The sequence below is a fragment of the Taudactylus pleione genome, unplaced genomic scaffold, assembly GCF_031769625.1.
Source record: "Taudactylus pleione unplaced genomic scaffold, aTauple2 ptg000019l, whole genome shotgun sequence".
Taxonomy (NCBI): Eukaryota; Metazoa; Chordata; class Amphibia; order Anura; family Myobatrachidae; genus Taudactylus; species Taudactylus pleione.
Window position 1 is genome coordinate 33,779,411 of NW_028284421.1, and position 20,269 is coordinate 33,799,679.

The 20,269-nt window shown below is 43.0% G+C and overlaps 1 protein-coding gene across 1 annotated transcript in view; it reads right to left on the minus strand.

Moving 5' to 3' along the window:
- ALPK3 (alpha kinase 3) overlaps nt 1-20,269 on the minus strand; it is a 186,000-nt gene that overhangs the window by 13,707 nt on the left and 152,024 nt on the right. Inside the window, exons 10-12 of the mRNA XM_088446714.1 lie at nt 3,683-3,718; nt 2,383-2,657; nt 868-956 (exon numbers count right to left, since the gene is read on the minus strand). Coding sequence (XP_088302840.1) covers nt 868-956; nt 2,383-2,657; nt 3,683-3,718 — 400 coding nt within the window. The remainder of the gene's footprint in view (nt 1-867; nt 957-2,382; nt 2,658-3,682; nt 3,719-20,269) is intronic.

Below are 20,269 nucleotides of genomic sequence, written 5' to 3' on the forward strand. Positions count from 1 at the left end.
CTTTTTTGTTTACAACATAATTCCATATATGTCCTTTCAAAGTTTTGATGTCTTCAGTATTAATCTACTATGTTGAAAATAATTTAAATAAACAAAAACCATTGAATGAGAAGATGTGTCCTAAGTTTTGACTGGTACTATATATATATATATATATATATATATATATATATATATATTTTATATACTCAGATAAAAATGACACTCCAGAATAGATTCAAACACCGGAGTGTTTATTAAAAATCCATACAATGTATAGCGACGTTATGGGACGCTATGTGCCCTTTCTCAAGCGCGAGAAAGGGTACATAGCTGCCCAAAACGTCGCTGTACATTGTATGGATTTTTAATAAACACTCCGGTGTTTGAATCTATTCAGGAGTGTTGTTTATTCTGCATCTGTACTTTTGTATCCTGGCACCCTAATGTAAATGTTGGTCCTAGGAGTGCCCATTTCTTTCAACATTTATAAATATTATATATAATATATTATCAAATATCGCCAAGCGATTTTCTGTCCAGAAAACTGGCTGTTCTCTGTCATAAAGGAAATAAATCATTTACATAATAGGCTGACCAACAAGTGATATTGTCGGGCGGTCAGCCTTAGCAACACATACAGTACACTGGCATCAGATTATTAACTTGCAAATAATTGGATCTTTTTCGGACATGCTGGACAACTTTGCATGTCTGACAGACCAATAATTACTGGTCAGTCGCAGTGATACACTGTACAGTTATCTGTATGCCTGGCGTACGGTAAGTGCTTTTTACTGTACGTAGAATTGTACCAATAAGGAAGAAATAATGTAAATACTTATTCCTTGTACACTGTACATATAACAGATCTAACACTAAACTTACTCTGGGAACTGTCCAAAGTTAGGGACCCCTCTGCATTCAGCTGCAAATATCTTGCAGTATTCTCTGGTTGTGTTCTGAATTTTACAATCCTAGAGAACAAACATAAACAATCGGTGCTAATATTAGGGTTAATATGCACTGTACATCCTCATTGTAAAATAGTTACTGTTCCACATGTTTGTGACTATAAGTAAACAAAATAAATAAAAATGACCCATAAAATATGAGTATTAAAACTACACATGAACATCATGATCTGATCACACTGACATACTAATCCTGTCCACAAAAGTCTTCATGGAAACCCTAATTAACAAACTATGGCCCTGATTCAGACCCACTCGCGAGCGGCTGTCCGCTCGCAAGTGGGTCGATGGTCTGCACTGAGCATGCGCACGACGGAGGGAGCTCCGTCGTGCGCATGCGCCAGATGCGACGAGCGAAGGACTTTCCTTCGCTCGTTGTGTCTGATCAAAGGGGGCGTGCTGTTGATGTTGATTGACAGCACGCCCCCTTTGGTGGGCGTGCCAGGGGCGTGCCTCCCTGACGGGGGCGTTCCCAAGGGAACGCCTACCGTCAGAAGCCGGCCCACTGACATCACTAGTGATGATAGAGCCAAAATCACTCCGGGCCTTGCGGTTGAAAACCTCAACCGCAGGCTCCGGCTCGCAGTGGCGATGGTCGCGATGGTCAAGACCATCGCGGCCATCAAACTGCACGCTCGTATAGGCTGTGGGTGGTGACCTACAGCTATACGAGCGTCCAGGAGGACGCTCCATAATTATGGAGGGCGGCCCTCATTCGGAGCGTGCGCTCTGCTCAGAGCGTACGGCTCTGAATGAGGGCCTATGTAACAACAATGCTGCCTGATCAGACTAATCACCAATGAGACTACTTATCTAAAGACATCCAGCTGATACATATCTTGGCATAAAAAACCATGAGGAGTATACACACTTCTATCCTGGAAAAATACTTTTAAACTGCAGGTGACAGACATAAGAGAGCGAATGACCACTACTTTGCCATATCAACCTATAACTATTTACTCAAGATTATTCCATTCATCAGAAGTGTTATTTTTGGTATTGAACAAGAAATCCAGATAACCACCACATATGTATTACACCCTAGATATGATAACTTCTATGTTAGGGGTAGCGATTGCCCCTCTGCTTTCCTTGCAATTAGCAGCCTCACCTCAGAAGCCAGGATAGAGAAGATGGGGTATATTTACTAAGGTGCGGGTTTTTAGAAGTGGTTTTGTTGCCCATAGCAACCAATCAGATTCTACTTAACATTTATCTAGCACCTTCTAGAAGGTAATAGCTAGAATGTGATTGGTTGCTATGGGCAACAAAACCACTTCTAAAAACCCGCACCTTAGTAAATATACCCTGATAAGTGCAATTTTCTGATTGAAATCGAATGCTCATTTTTTTTTTAGAAAGAAAAAAAGCAAAGTTCTTTAACTGCTTATACAGCGTTACAAGCCCCTTGATTTCTGCTACTTACCTGAATGGTGATATCATAATTTTTTTCCACTAAGGTGCTTTCATTCTTGGTCCCAAAAGTGATGAGGTTTCGAATTTTGATAATACAGGTTTTTCCTGACTCGAACATTGGTTCCAACCCATAAATCACCTTTACTCGGCAAGACTTTCTCAGAAATCCCATTCCAACATGTGGCTCTTCCATAACCAGCCTTCCAAAAAATTTGTCTCCCCAGTAGCCAGAGTCCGCTAATCCTTTGGCAAATACCATCGGTGTCATCTCTATTTCTTCTCCAACTGAAATTGCAGCAGAAGTTGAGAACAGCTTAGGACTTATATTATTTAGGCATTGTCCTTTCAGTGTAACCGCATCATAATTTTTAGTACAAGGAGAAGAGAAAATGAATAATTCATATGAACTTTTTGGAAAACAAAACCAGTAGCTTTTCAAAGTAAATAAAGTCTTCTGGGAAATATTTACTAATTGATCAAGTGACATTACCTGCAGCTACTTACACATATGGGAGTAACACCTGCCCAGTTATGTTATTCCATCACCAGTCCTTTAACACACAAAAGTTTTGAGTGCCATTTATACCTATGTTAAAGGATTCAATTATATTCAAAATGTAATACATTTATAAGGAAATACAAGGTCATTTCTGTGCTCATGTAACATAGAGGGTGTATTATTCCTTATAATCCTCATAAAGCTCCCTTCACCAGACCAATTATGACACCAGTACTCACTGATTAAAGCCAATGACACTGGAATTCATATATACAGGTTGAGTCTCCCATATCCAAAATACCTGGGACCAGGGGTATTTTGGATATCGGAATATTCCGTATTTTGGAATATTTGCATATCATAATGAAATATTTTGGGAAAGGGTCCCAAATCTAAACCCAGATGCATTTGTTTTATATACACCTTTACACACTGTCTGCAGGTAATATTATACAATATTTTCAATAATATTGTGGCTCAAACATACATGTACATACATGAAGTTCATTTATGTTTCATATAAACCTTATACACAGAGCCAGAAGGTAATTTTATTCAATATTTGTAATCATTTTGTGCCTTAAATAAAGTTTGTTTACTTTGAACCATCAAAAAGCAAAGGTTTCACTATCTCAGTCCTGCTAAAAATATTCCGTCGTTCGGAATATTTGGATATGGGAGACTCAACCTGAATTCTATTTATTAGCATCACTTGTATATTATAGTATAAATTATTACGTAAATTATCCCAATATATGCTCAAGGACAATCAGGCATTCCTCAGTCAGGCACTGCGGCTCATGTACTGTACCTTCAGCTTCCTCTTTGGTGATGAATCCAGACAAAACTAAAAGGTAAACAAAATATTGCAAAAGTGAATCTTTGATATCGCTGAAACATTGTAATTATTACCAAATTAAAAATTGAAAAAGATTGTTTAACCTACTTAAATAAATAGTAAGAAAGGATTAACAAAATTACCTATAGTGAAAACAATATATAATAATGGTCATTTATGAAAGTGCAAGCATGCAACCCGGAAGAGTAAGTACCGTCATGTGACATAATATGACTACTTTTTGTCACATGGCTTAGGGCCTGAGTTGTAGACAGTACACACAGCTGCTTCATCTTTGGACAGAACTGCTGTGTGTAAATATGTTAATGCTGCAGGTGGCGTATGTGTGAATCGACGCCTCCTGTTGGCTTCTGTGGTCCGAGGATTTTTGAGAAAACCGAACACACACAATCTTAGGGGTTCCGAGTTGAAACGAGACCCAGTTCGTAATCACTTTGGAGCACCGAGTAGAACCGAGTCCTGACTCAGGTCTTCTTGTATTTCAGAACTTGCATGTTTTGGATTGCATTTAAGTCCCTTTCTAATGACTGCAGGTGATGTAACGTGGTCAAAATTGAGTGGAAATGACTGAAAATGAAAGTTATTGATGTAAATAATACTATAGGAACACAAACAGGTCCAAGTTACATGACTTTAGATGTTTTTATCAATTTATAAAGAAATCCAGAACCAAAACCGAATCTGAACCAAAACTCTTGAGGGTGGTTTGGGCAAATCCAAAACATTTGGTGATTTTGACAAAGCTTAAACAAAACACGGGTCCACGCACATCTCTAGTTACTGGGCACGTCCCCTGCTGTGTATTACACTTAGATGCAAAAAAAAATTTTTGTTGCAGAACAAGAGACTTAAATAGAGGACAAAATTGTGCTGGATCAGCTATTCGTTGCTATATGCAGACTAGGCACATTTAGGAGCCCACGTGCAAAATAAAAAATTCAGCTGCATGATAAGATATATGACTGAGCTATACAAGGTGAAGATTATGCATTTTGGGAGGACTTCCCAACTAACCAAACAAGATTTGGTCCAATTCCCCACTACCCAGCTTTTACCGGGATCTAATCCCAACGCTGGAAGACCAGTGGATCTAATCCCGACAGGTAAGCATTTTAGCATTTACTAACCTAACACCCACCCTAACCCTCCCTTAGGGGTGCCTAACCCTAACCTCCCCAAGTGCCTAACCCCCCCTTCCCCGCAGCCTAAACCTAAGTCTCCCGGAGGGTGCCTAACCCCCCCGTCCTCTAGGCTAACCCTCCCAGAAGAGTGCCTATCCCTCAGTCCACCCCGGTAGCCCCTAACCTCGCCCCCCGCACCCCAGCTTACCTTCAATCTGGACGCCGGGCGTCGGGCTCCCGGCGTAGGTAAAATGACAGGCGTCGGGATTTCGACGCCTGTCATTAGACCCTTGCCAGGATTAGACAGTCGGCATCCTGACTGTATACCCTTTTACCTATTTTCTGCCTATATATAACTTATCTGTAGTAGTCTAAGTTATTGCAGGAGTCTGTGAGGAATGAGTGAGAGCAGGATTGCATATGCTATGGTCAGCAGAATACTGTAAGGAAGTGAGTGGAATCCAGCAAGAAGCCAGAAAACAGAGAGATGAGAGAAAGATGCAGGGTCCTCCAACAGAACTGAGTAGTGAAGTGCCTGTGAATTGAAATATATGTTGGTAGATTGTTGTGCCAAATGCAGCACTATTGAGTTCATACATAGTTTCTTTCTTATACAATACTGCATCATGTATGTCTTAAATGAACAATAAGAGTAGAGGGCAATGGTACATTTTACATTTTTTTGCTTATGTGTTTTTGATACCTATAAATGCGCCTTGGTTGTACAAAACATGTGCCCGACACCTACTCCCTACAAGTTCAAAGAACATGTAAAAATCATTCCATTTTTAAGTTTTGTTTATAGTCACTACATTTGGGATGCCCCATACGTGCAGGTCCCACCACCTAAAGTATAGTATATGTCATACTATAATATGAAATCGGATTTTTGCACTTGGGGTCAGAAGTACGCGCATTAATGCACATAGCATACATCCTGCATGGAACACCCAAATCCCCCTAACACCAAAAGGAGCAACTTTTGCAACTGCAGGTGTGTCTGTTTTTATTTTTAATATTTTGTGAAGTCGTGAGTCTAATTTTGTGGGTGACTTGGGAAATTATAGTTGCATTTGTAGTGTGTCCTTCTGAGAGAGAGGTGAATGCCTGTATGCAGTGGGGGGTGTGGCTGGACAATGACACTATTGGGGGTGGGGCCATGCGATCGCATCCATTGTGAAATGGGGTGGGGCCATGATGACTCGATTCATCGCAAATCGCGTCACCACAGCTGCGGGGGTTTCTATCGGTAGTGCGGGGGGGGGCGGACCTGTCGGCTTACCTGCCTGTCCGGGGGCGGCACCCGATATTCGGGAGGGTAGGCAAGCCTGGTGTGATTTACTTGTATGTAAATTTCCTGTAGTTTGTATCTTGGACTCTTGGCTACTGGGAACATATTGACTTATTTTATTTATTTATTTATTAACATTTATTTATATAGTGTCGGCATATTCCATTTCAATTACAATTATGAACAAAAAAGTAATAAAACTAGATTGTGGAATAAGAGACGGACAAAGAGATAAGAATGTCCTGCTCACAAGCTTACACTATTTAGGGAAATAGGAGTTTCATACAGATGTGAGGGTTTTAGTTCTCTGGGATACTGTAGATTATATATATATATATATATATATATATACACGTCCAGGTAGAGCAGCACTATAAATAAGCAAATATGCAACGTTACCCGGTGCCTCCAGTAGGACTGCCAGCTGGAAGTTCAAAATATGTGTCTGGTGCGGCGGCACTCAGGTGAAAAAATCAGCAAACACGCAGGTAATGCACCATGTAGCTGTAGTATAATGTAAGAGTTCAAATGGACAAAGAGAAACACCTCTTGTTAATGTGAGCCTAGTATGGCAAAAAAAAGACAAATGCTACTTAATAAAAATGTAAAACCTCTTTACTAATGATCATCACTTAGAGAGATTTCACGTTTATGACATCACTATCTAAAAGAAGATACTTTTATGTTACTAATAGCTATACTGAGAAGATACAAACACATATATATATATATATATATATATATATATAAAATCCTGAAACATCTGACCTGTCTCAAACATGCATGCGCAGTAAGGGCCTGGGAGTGTGTCACCCCTCCAATGGCTCCCACTGCTAGTGAGATGGGATAGACCTAGTCAGAGAGAAGAACCCGCTGATTGTCGGGGATGGGGTAAGTATGGAACAGAGCAGGGGGATGTGATGAATCAGTGGTACAGGACAGGATGGAGCGTGGGGGAGCAGAGAGCAGCAATGAGGGATCAGAGTGGGACAAAGCTGCAGTCAGTGTGGGCAGGGTGAGGCGGAGTGGGGGATGCTATGTGCAAAGCCGGCATTCAAAGGAACAGTCATACTGATCTTAATGGGCGCATTTCAAAATGTCAGCATTAGCTAGAGGATATGTACAAGTTTGGTTTGGCAGCACTCCAGATTAAATAACACAGTTCAGTACAACATTGCATTATGTTCAACGTTTCAGTGCCCTTTATTAAGGGCTTCCTTAAAAAGGAGTGCTAAAATGTTGACATGACGTAATGTTGTACTGAACTGTGTAATTTTAATCCGGAGTGCTGCCGAACCATATATATATATATATATATATATATATATATATATATATATATATATATATATATATATATATATATATATATATATATATATATATATATATATATATATATATATATATATATATATATATATAGTGCATCCGGAAAGTATTCACATCGCTTAACTTTTTCCACATTTTGCTATGTTACAGCCTTATTCCAAAATGGAATAAATAAATTTTTGTCCCAATACCCCATAATAAAATGTGTAAAAAGTATTTTTATGATTTTTGCAAATTTAATTAAAAAAAAAAAAACCTAAGAATTCACATGTACATAAGTATTCACAGCCTGTGCTCAATACTTTGTTTACCCACAGCTATGCGAGCGACCAGGAGGCCGCTCTAAAAAAAAAGAGGACAGCCCTGATTCAGAGCGAGCGCTCTGTCAGAGCGTCCGGCTCTGAATCAGAGCCTTAGCCCTCTGTGTATAAATTATAAGCATCATGACTCCTTGGGCAGTAGCCCTCTGTGTATAAATTAAAAGCACCGTGACTCCTTGGGCCTTAGCCCTCTGTGTATAAATTAAAAGCAGTATGACTCTTTGGGCCTTAGCCCTCTGTGTATAAATTAAAAGCACCGTGAGTCCTTGGGCAGTAGCCCTCTGTGTATAAAAGCTCTGTGACTCCTTGGGCCTTAGCCCTCTGTATACAAGCACCATAACTCTTTGGGCCTTAGCCCTCTGTGTGTAAATTATAAGCACCATGACTCCTTGGGCAGTAGCCCTCTGTGTATAAATTAAAAGCACCGTGACTCCTTGCGCCTTAGCCCTCTGTGTATAAATTAAACGCAGCATGACTCCTTGGGCCTTAGCTCTCTGTGTATACATTAAAAGCACCGTGAGTCCTTGGGCAATAGCCGTCTGTGTATAAAAGCACTGTGACTCCTTGGGCCGTAGCCCTCTGTGTATAAAAGCACTGTGACTCCTTGGGCCATATTCCATCTTGAACTTCCTTTCATTTCTGCCACTGCTGTGTGCCAATGTTTCATAAATGTGCTTTAAACTGCGGTGCCTGTGCTTCTACTCTGTCGCTTAGTAACTAGCCAGCTCCCTGCAGCATTTGGCCAATAATGGCGAAAACAATATTGTAAGCTGTAAGGTGGTCTAAATTGACTGTAAATGACTGGAATTTAATGTTAATAATAGTCTAGGAACAAGAAAAGGTCAAATTATGTGATTTTAACTTTTTGTTGGCAATTTTTTAAAAAAATCCAAAGTCAAATCCAAAACCAGTCACTGCAGGTTTAGCAAATCCGGATGACGAATCGGAGCCAAATCCAAATTCAGCTAAATGGTCCGGCGCACATGCCTAGTGTCCACTCAGGTGACCATGTAAGTGCCCAGGCTGGAAAAACGATTTCCAAACTGCATCTGGGCATTATGTTTTTTTGTTGGAAAGAGTAAAAATCCTGCATACTAACACATTTGGATGACCCCATTTATTAATTAGCCCAGTGGATCTCAAACTCGGTCCTCAGGACCCCACACAGATCACGTTTTCCAGGTCATCCAGCAGGTGCACAGGTGTATACATTACTCACGGGCACATTTTAAAAGATCAACAGGTGGAGCTAATTATTTCACTTGTGATGCTGTGAGAGGACCTGGAAAACATGACCTGTTTGGGGTCCTGAGGACAGAGTTTGAGAACCTGTGAATTACATTTTACTCCTAAAGTACTGCTCATCTGAGCCTCATTTAAATCTTAATTTAGTCACAAGAGAATAATAACATTGGAGTGTCTTTATTAAATATATGTATATTTGTTATCTATTATACAGTATATTTGTGTATGGTGGTCAGCGAGTGCAGTGCCACAGCATACACTTGAATGTCCCCTGGTGACAAAATGTAGCAGGGCTGTGAGAGCTTACTGTTTATAGAAAAGGCAATGAAGCAAGGACATAGGGAGAGACATCCAGAGCCTCCTGAGCACAATGGGGGTCATTCAGACCCGGTCGTTAGCGTTGGCCCCCCACAGAGCATGCGCACGACGGCGCCGTCGTGCACATACGTGAGACCCGTTACGACCTACAGCGCCGCTCGTAGCGGGTCTCGATCCAAAGGGGGCGAGCTGTCGATGTTGATTGACAGCTCGCCCCGTTTGGAAGGCGGGCCGGGGGGGTGGCAGCCCAAACGGAGGCGTTCCCATGGGAACGCCTACCGTTTGGGGGAGGCCCCACTGACATCACTAGTGATGTCAGTGGAGAGCTTCCGGCTCAGACAGAGCCAGAAGCTCTCCGGGGCTTACGACAAGGGAGACCCTACCCTAGGGTCTCGTCGTAAGCCCCGATGGTCGGGGAGCGGTCGTTAAAGCCTAATGACCGCAACAGAGGCGGGCGGTCAGGATGCAAGCGGCCGCCCAGTTTCTGAGCGACTGCTTGCATCCTCCGACCGCCTCTGAATGAGGCCCAATATGCTTACACGGGAGATCCAGTCCTGCTCACATACAACATACAGATTCCAGGGGGTATATTTACTAAAGTGAGAGTTTTTAGAAGTTCAGATATTGCCCATAGCAACCAATCAGATTCGACTTATTTTTATCTAACACCTTCTAGAAGATAATAGCTAGAATCTGATTGGTTGCTAATGGGAACATCTCCACTTCTAAAAACCCAGACATTAGTTAATACCCCCAGAGACTGAGCTCACCTTGCAGGTAGTAATCAAGCCTCTTACTCTTATTTTTCTATCTTAGCATTGGCTTTCTTACTGCCACTTGACCTGTCAAACCAGCAGTTCTAAGTCTTCTTGTCACAGTTTAAACTGAGACTTGCTTACTTCGACCAATTATAAGCTGTGCTTGAAGCTCTTGTCCTGTGAGCCTTCTATCACTAAGTTCTTGACTCTTCCGAATCCTGTCTTCCTTTTCTATTGTGGCTTTTGGTCTGCCAGACTTCTTCCTTTTTAAGCTTCCTCTAGCTTCCAAGTGCAATTTGATGGTGTAGGAAGCTGTTCTCAATGACTTCTTGTTTTTTTTGCAGTTTCTCTAAAGAAAAGACCTACATTTTCAAGGGTTATAATGGTCTCTGTCTTATTTTGTTAATTGCCTTTTTTTTGCCATTTCGATAGCAAAATACAGTACTACTTCCTGTGGTGCATTATTGTCCAAATAATGCTGTAATAAAAGTCTATTCCAACACTGCTTTTATCCAGATAGGGGGGTTATAATAAAGTAACCCACAACATTGGGAGATCTGTATAAATTGTTTGCATCAGCTGTGAATGAAGGTGGTACCGTATGTAACAATTTTCTTAAATTACTTTTTTTCAATGGATGAAGGTGTTATGACCTAGGGATCATAGTAACAATGTTAATTTAAACTAGCTGGGATACCTGGTGTTGCCCGGGTTTGAAAATTGGACCTTGAAGTACATCTGCAACCTTCATTTTCTACATTGTCCTCTTCTATGGCCCCAATCCATTAATCCTGAAAAGGAGCCCACTGTTTGCTAACATGGTTTTATCCCTGCAATGGACCTATCTATCCATTTACCCCACTATTGAACATGCCATATACAAATACCCATGGGAAAAGCAAGGAGTTTGCAGGTCAATACCTGCTACCTTCAAAGATTGACCTTGGGCCTTATTGATGGTCATTGTAAAAGAGTCAGATTGGAAATTGCAATTTCTTGAATTGAAATGGCAGATTGGCGAGATAGTCTTGTATTGAGTGATTCTCTCTCTCTCTCTCTCTCTCTCTCTCTCTCTCTCAATTGGCTAATTGTCTCTTGTTGAACTGCCAAGCGAGCTTGTACTTCCTCTGAGGTCTCACGTCTTGCCTCTCTTTTACTTCTAGTAGCTGAGGGGCTGCGTTGCAGACTGGATCGGTTTTTTGGTGGCATGGTTATTCTGAAACTTAGTCTATGGTTGTGCTTTAACAGTGAATGGTCCTGAATAGGACCACACTTTTGAAGGCTTAGATTAGTTTTGAATGTGGTATACTAGAGGGGCAAAGCTTTGACAAAAACACAGAAGTTATTCACACCTGGACAACAATACTATTTAGGAGTAAATGACAGTGCAGGCAGGCGTATTATCTGACAAGTTGGAATGGGGTATATCAGGACCAGAGTGATGTACAGGACAAAAATCAGTATAGCTTCTCAAATCACTGCAGTTTCAGAAATCACTGCAGAATAGAAATCAGTGCAAAACAGAAAACATTGCCGCGCAATAATCTCTGCAGACCAACATAGGAGAGCATGGAGCATGGCATATGAAGATGTGCTTTGAGGAAATTAGTAACTGTTAGTGCAGGTGCAGCGTGACAGTTGATCCTCTGACTGACTGCTCTTCTTTTGAAGCTCTGCCTGCACCCCACTGGTACACAGGGCCGTAGAGAGACTGGCTGGGCCCGGGTAAAGGAGGGGGGCATGGCCTAATCACGGGAAGCATGGCCACGCCCCCTTGAAAAAAACAATACTTTTACATCACTGCGTAGTGGCATTGCATGCTGGGGAGGGAGGCGCTGCAAGCCCAGCGCTAAACAGAGGGGGGGCACGATCAGTGTGATCGCTCCCCCCACAGCTATAGGAGACTGCTCCGGCTGCTGCAGCAGCCGCGAGCAGTCTCGCACTGCAGAACAGCACAAGTGTGTGCTGAGCTACTGTGAGGGAGGGGCCCCCCCGGGCCCCTCTAGCAAGCCAGGGCCCGGGTAAACTGTAACTGCTCCACCACCTCTCTTGGCGCCCAGTGCTAGTACATATCAGCCTTCAGATCACACTGGAAGCGAACTTGCTTAAACCACAATTTAAAATCGGAGACTCCACTACCTACTTGGTGGGCAGGGCACCATGTAGACCTCCATGTCCCTGCTGAACTTTAAACATAGTCAAAGACCTAATCCTGGTTAAACTACACCACCCTGCCAAATTTGGTGGAGCTAGGTACAAAACTCTGGCCATGCATAAATGACAAATGGACAGACACGCACACTTTATTATATATATGTTTGTAGTCTATTTACTGATATATTTTGGGGCTGTGTTCAATTCTTAAGTCAGGTTTTAGTCTAATAATTTATCTTTAACTCTTCAATTTATTTATATTGCTGCAGAACGGCTGTAAATTCTTGACCTATTACTGTGGTTGCATACTGCATTATATTTGTACTAGTGACCTTACCATTGAGATCCAAAGTTAATAAACAGTGTAATTATATTGTTTCCTGCGTCAGTGAAGAGAGAGAAAAATGAGGCAGGAGCAGAGTTAAAAAGTGAAAGCTATTCTGGAGAGGAGTGAGGCAGGAGATATGAATGCTAGATTGGGATAGATAACAGTAAGAAATAATGAGTGCATGGGTTTTAGTTGCTTCTAGGGAGATGAAGACTGTAAGCTATATGAGCAGGGCCTTCCTTCCTCCTGTTCTCATCACCTACTTCTCTTGCACACCTGCTACACATCCTTCTTCAGCTCTCTGCCCCTGGACCACAATCATCTGTAGTTGTTTTTTTTCAGACAAACTAGACCTGACATTTGTGCCCACGCTGACAGCTACAGGTTTCAGCTGACGCTGTACTTTTCAATTGCACACATTGCATAAGTGGCTGTGTGGAGATTTTTAGTGCTAGTTGTACTGTACTGTTTTACCTGTATTGTCTTATTGTTTTGCTCTCGGGAGCTGATTCAGAGCCGCTCGCTAGATGAGATCGCTCGCACAATGTGTATGCAAATTGCGTAGGCAGTGCTACCGCACAGCAATGCACTAGCATGCCCAGTATTCCTTAGAGAGCGATCACATAGTTTATGCAGACACCCACCAGCCTGTTTTAAGACGCCCACTGTGCACGTCATGTCCAGGAAGTGTATGCAACCATCGGTACATCGGATGCTATCGCAGCACTTGAGGGTGACCATACCCTTCCGCAAGCACTTCAGGGTAAAAACCAGCCAGGTGATGTGTACTATGATGCTGTCTTATAATTATGCACACCTCTAAAATGCCATTGAGATGCTCAGGCACGCCTGCGTTTACTCCTTCACTCCCCCGTTTTTAATGGCCAGTCCCTGTTACCACCTACAAACTGCTTCCCCTGTCACTCACTCTGCTGGGCTGTCTATGTGCAGCGAGCGAACGCATTGTGAACTTTCGCTAAGTTATGCGCACGTGCACTGCGATGCATATGCATGCGCACAATACATACACACTGCATACCATCGGCAGAAGCAAGAGTATGCATCTTAGCGAGCGGGTCTGAATGAGCTCCTCTGCACACATTGAATTCACAGGTATTCCTATGCTGGGTGTAAATATTTATATATTTACGTTTTATTTTCTTATCCCTTGATGTGTCATAATCATTGCAGCAGGCATCGCAAAATAAGTGACCAGTAATTCCCAATAATGCTACTCATAGCAGTCATACCCAATAATGCCATCAATAATAATAATTCCAAATTATGTAACCCAAAGTAGACATATCCAATGAATACACACTTGGAATATACCTGAGTGCATTTTTTATACTCAATAAACAAAATGAAATAAAGTAACACCTAAAGGCCATGTTCATCTTTCCCAATGTTTTTTTTTTTACTGAAGCAAATGCATCAGAACAATGATTACAAAAGGTGAAAATGAGTATAACATGCAATACAGTTTACATCAAATAGAGTTGTACAAAAGTATAACTAAGGGGCATTTATTTATCAATATTATATTTACTGTACTAAAATATTGTGAAAACTGGTGTTTTCACACTCTTTTCACATTATTTTAGTATCACCTTAATGTACTAATGGCCAATTGTAGGAGAATTCACTAAATTCTCATTCAATCCCTAATTATAAATTTTTTTAGTAAGCAGATCGCATGTCTGATAATTATAATGCGATCTGTGCAGATTTACTAAAGTTGAATTGTAAAATTATAACGGGGGAAGCCTGCTGATAATTATTTTTTACCCCGTTTCAACGACTCCTGCTCTGTTTTGACAGCGGGAGCACAGTTGGGAGCCAGTGCCTGTGATCAGCCTTGTGTGTCTAACTAGATCACAAGCTGATCACAGAGCAAAAACAAAAATATTTAAAATAGAAAAATAAAACACTTACCTGTACCCAGGGACCAGTGGTTGGTGATCCGGTAAGCTCTTCCGTGCAGGGCCGCCATCGGGGGGACCGCCGGGCCTCGAGTCCCGGGCCCGGGGGGAGGAGAGAGGGAGGGGGGCCCGGGTAGCAGCGCCGCTGCAGCAGCAGCAGCAAATGATGCAGGGAGAGAGATAGAAGCAGGGCGGCCGCAAGCCAGCCTGAGGTCGCGGAACGGCAGCCAATCAGGAGCGGCCGTAGCGGTTGCTCCTGAATGGCTGCCGGTCCGCGAGCTTGTTTTGGAGTCAGCACGCGTGATGTAACGGCGCGCCAGAGTAGGGTGAGCTACGGATGAAGAGGAGCGCGTCTGCAACTCTGCACTGCTAGTGGACCGTGGAGGAAGTAGCCGCTGCCGGATCCATAAGGTAAGTGGGGGAATGTCTGGTCAGCAGGGGGATGGGTGAGAGTGAGGTGCTAAAAATGCAGGGCCTGCCGCGCACACATGTCACTACCCGGGGGGTGGAGGGGGGGGGGGTTTAGATGTCTGCCGCTCACAGACTTCACTACCAGGGGGGCAGGAGGGGGAGAGGTGATAAAAATGCAGGGCCTGCCGCGCTCACTAGATCACTAAATTCACTAATGGGGGGGGTGAGGTAATAAAAATAAAAATGCAGGGCCTGCCACGCGCAGAATATATTCGCTAACCAGGGGGGGTGGTGGGTGAGGTGATGAAAATGCAGGGCCTGCTGTGCACAGACTACATTCAATAAGGGGGGGTGAGATAATACAAATAAAAAGGAAGGGCGCACAGACTTCATTCAATAACGGAGGTGGGGGGGGGGGTCCCTGCCTATTCTGTCAGTCCCGGGCCCCACAATTTCTGATGGCAGCCCTGCTTCCGTGATCCGGTCAGCTGATCTCTGGGCTCCTGCTCTGTGGCCAGAGTCATCTGTGTGTTGTAAACTGGCATATCAGTTTACAGCACAATTCAGAAGACCAGGGTCACAAAGCAGAGGAGCTCACCGGATCACCTGAAAGGAAGTAAGTGTAAGCTAAGTGGAGCAGGGGGGGCGGTTGGCCTGCGGCACGTGCGCAATTACATTCGGAGTATTTTTTGTAAAATATACCCTGAGAAGTGCGGAGACTGGATTATCAGGGACGGAGCTATCTCTCTCTGACCCTGCATGCTATATTTGATACATCCTTGCAATGTATTCAAATATCACATTGCGAATATGGACAAATATATCACATACAGTACCATTTGCATCTGAGATGCGGATTGTGATAAATATGACCCTAAATAACTAGGGACAATATATTTGCATTTATCGCTACCACCACCTGTATTCACCTCATCATTGCTGCCAGTTCAACTCATAACCGAGTTCAGCAAATATAGAACTCCAGCAACTATTGCTAGTAAAGGATTTGTTGATCCCAGCAGCTCAGGGAGGATAGATGTGTAGGGAATTATCTAGGAATGGACATTAAATATCGATAAATCAGGAATATCTTGGCCCGGTTTCGATCGATACAGGTAGTGTGATGTGATGCAGTATATCGGCTGAGTCACTAATTGCTCTGCTTCCATTGTCAGAGAAGTGTTCTGCTGTATTCTGTGATGAAGAAGTTCTCTAATGCAAATGTACATATTATTGATATCCTCTTGACAATAATCACGCTGTATTGATTTACAAGTAACAATCCCATGATATTGATCCAAAAGTTGGCCCAAGTGGTTCTTATCTGCCATCAAATTCTAAGATTGATTATGGACCCTCTGACTATCCATCCCTAGAGTAAGCCATATGGTCGTCAAAGGTAGGTATGGATGCCGAGAGGGGTTGTTGAGTGAGGGGTAGCACCCCTTAAAGTACCGGGGTGCTGGAACTTTTCACAACAGGAGGTGAAGAATGAAGGTGACAACTAGTTAGACACAAACTGGCTGCCATTCATGGCTGTGCTCAACAACCACTGATATTGTCCCATGCACCTTTAGTGCTTCCTGTTTGCCAATATAAGAGTATGATATCAAGGTGCTTGTGGCTGCTGGGCACATCTTATCGTGTGCTATGCAGCAATACATGCTCTCCAAAACAGATTCTGGACAGAATCATAATAAATTTATATTTAACTTGCTGCTAGCTGCACACTCAGAGCAACAGAGCTAGTGGTGAATGATTTTTGGACGCAGCAGGCAGTGAATATTATAAACGGTGCGTCTGGCTGATACGTTGAAGTCCTTTTTTGTCAGTCAGATACATAAATGGCGGCTGACCATGCCAGCAGCAATAGACACCATCTCCCATTCAAACCATGTTCAGTTCAACTTGTCATGTTTTTATTTATGACACTGCTGACGTGTTCATAATGTGATGTTGTTTATTGTAGTGAATAACAAGTTATTAACCTGGTAACCAGGTTACTAGGCCTAATGTAAAAGTTTCTTCGTTCACCTTGGTCTACAATATCATCTACTTACTCCAGTTCCTCAATCTGACAGTGTAACATTTGCAGTAAGTTTATTTCTCCTCTGGTATCTAATCATACAGTGATAAAAACTATGGTAATGATTGTGATATAAATATAAACATGTCCATTTGTATATTACCATCTGTGATATCTTATGTGGTAGCACCTGCATCAGTGGAAGTGAGGGGCTCATTGAAGTTGAATTCTAATTTTCCCTTCACAAACTAATGAACAGTTTGCAATAATGTACACTATATTGATGTCGACATAAATGTATATATATTTGTTTACAAACAGTGATGCATATATATATATATATATTTATATTTATATATATAGTGTATACACACAGAATATATACACCAATCAACCATAACGTTAAAACCAGTTGCCTAATATTGTGTAGGTCCCCCTCCTACCACCAATACTGCTCTCACCCATTCCACAAGACCTCTGAAGGTGTCCTGTGGTATCTGGCACCAAGACGTTAGCAGCAGATCCTTTAAGTCCTGTAAGTTGCGAGGTCGGGCCTCTATGGCTCCCAACTGTTTTTCCAGCACATCCCACAGATGCTCGATCGGATTGAGACCCGGGGAATTTGGAGGAAAACTATCACCCTGAATCTTTGTCATGTTCCTCAAACCATTCCTGAATATATTATGTGGCAGAGCGCATTATCCTGTTGAAGGAGGCCACTGCCATTAGGGAATACCATTGCCAATTCCATGAAGGGATGTACTTGGTGTGCAACAATGTGTAGATAGGTGGTACGTGTCCAAGTAACATCCACATGAATAGCAAGACCCAAAGTTTCCCAGCAGAATATTGCTCAGAGCGCCATACTGTCTCCACCGGCTTGTCTTCTTTTCACAGTGCATCCTGGTACTATCTCTTCCCCAGATTAAACCATGCACCTGCACCCGGCCATCCACATGATGTAAAAGAAAGCGTGATTTATTAGACCAGGCCACCTTCTTCTATTGCACTATGATCCAGCTCTGATGCTCAAGTGCCCATTGTAGGTGCTTTTGGTGGTGGACATGGGTCAGCATGAGCACTTTGATTGATCTGCAGCTACACAGCCCCATATGCAGCAAGCCACAAAACACTGTGTGTTCTGACACCTTTTTATCATAGATATCATAGATATCATTAACATTTTAAGCAATTTGTTCTACAGTATCTCTTCTGTAGGATCGGACCAGACGGCCTCGCCTTTGATTCCCACGTACATCAAACAGCAAGGACGTCCATGACCCTATTACCAGTTCACCGTTCACCGATTATCCCTCCTTGGGTCACGTTTTGGTATTTACTAATCACTATATAACAGGAACACACCACAAGACCTGCCGTTTTGGAGATGCTCTGACCCAGTCATCTAGTTATCACATTTTGGACTTTGTCAAAGTCACTCAGATCCTTACATTTGCCAATTTTTTCTGCTTCCAACACATCAACTTCAAGAGCTGACATCAAGACAAACACCCTTTGATAGTTCCTGGATAAGTACTGGAATTGCGCACTGGACATCCTGGAATTGCCACAATCCATGTTCCATTGTTTGTGGCCACAAGGGAAATGAACTAATAACATCTACAAAGAACAATCCAGTTCTCAGATAAGCACTATATAATTTTATACAATGTAAGTGTATTTCTTGATGTAATAAATATTAATTTTAGATAGTCGCACACTATAGGCTCTATTTATTAAAATTTTTTGTACTAAAAGTGAAAAGGGATGTTTTCACGCCCTTTAAACATTATTTTAGTTTCACCTATACTTACTAAAGGGCAATTAGAGTAGAATTCGTAAGATTCTACTCCAACCCCTAATCATCACATATTTTTAGTAAACAGATCGCATTTCCTATAATTGTAAAGGGAAATGCGATCTGCCTGGGATTTACTAAAAATAAATTGTGAAAAAAATCTACTGGGGTAAGCCCTGTGATAATATCGCCACCTGGCGATATTATCCAGACTTTCCCCAAGTTACCGGACTCCTGCTCTGCTCTAACAGGCAGAGCAGAGCCCAGAGCTGGCCCCAGTGATCAGCTGTGTGGTCTTAACACAAGCTGATCGCTGCTAAAAAAAATACTAAAAATAAAACTTACCTGAGTCCAGGGACCGGAGATCGGTGCTCCGGTGATGTCCTCCATGGCTCCAGTCAGCTGGTCTCCAATCCTGCACTGTGACCCGGTCAGCTGACCGGGTCACAGTGTAGGATGGGAGGCCAGCTAATCGGAGCCACAGATGACATCACCAGAGCACCGATTACCAGAGGTAAGTGAAATTAAGGGGGGGGGGGGGTGTCGCGGTGGGGGGTATAGGCGGCCGGTGGGCGCATGCGCAGCACCTTGTCACTGTGATAAGGCTGTGGAGGGGATTCGCAGGGACAGAGCTTTATCGCAAGCTCTGTCCCTGTAAGGGATTTTTAAAAAATCCCTGTGATATTGCAACAGGCAGAGCAGAGCCCAGAGCTGGTAGTGCCCCTTATGCAGTGCCCCCAGGAGTGGTGCCCCTTATGCAGTGCCCCCAGTAGTGGTAGTGCCCCTTATGTAGTGCCCACAGTGATAGTGCCCCTTATGCAGTCCCCCAGTAGTGGTGTGCCTTATTCAGTGCCCCCCAGTAATGGTGCCCCTTATGCAGTGCCCCCAGGAGTCGTTCCCCTGTAGTAATGCCCCAGTAGTAATGCACCCTGTAGTAGTGCCCCCTGAGTAATGACCCTAGTAGTGCCCTCAGAAATGATGCCCCCTATAGTGAAGCCGCTTACTCAAAAAAAAAAAAAAAAAAAACAATACTTCCCTTAAGCCCCACTTCTGCTTCTGCCCCCCTGGCTGCTCCTCTGAACCATGGGAGAGACATCATGAGGTCTCTCCCACAGTGCATTGCATACTGCGGGAGCCAGAAGCCGGAGCTCAGGAGTGAGCTCCAGCCTCTGGCTGGCACTGCGGGGAGGGAGCCAGCGCCCGCTGGTAACAAAATCTTAGCGGGTGCCCGTCAAAATGGAGCCTCTCTGTGGCGCCGGGCTGAAGTGGGTCGGAGGCGGCGGAACTGGTTCCGTCTCCAAATAGAAGTGACGGAACGCAGTTCCGCCCCATTCTGGCTAACTTTAACCCCTGCAGTCACCAATCGTCTGTCCGATGTGTGTGGCCAGCAGAGCTATTTGAATATGCCTGCCCACTTGTGACACCACATTCATTGGCTGCTGCTGCCGACATATCGTGCGGTTGGAGGATTGTACGGACAGACAGGCAGATGAAACAATATACTATATCTGCTAG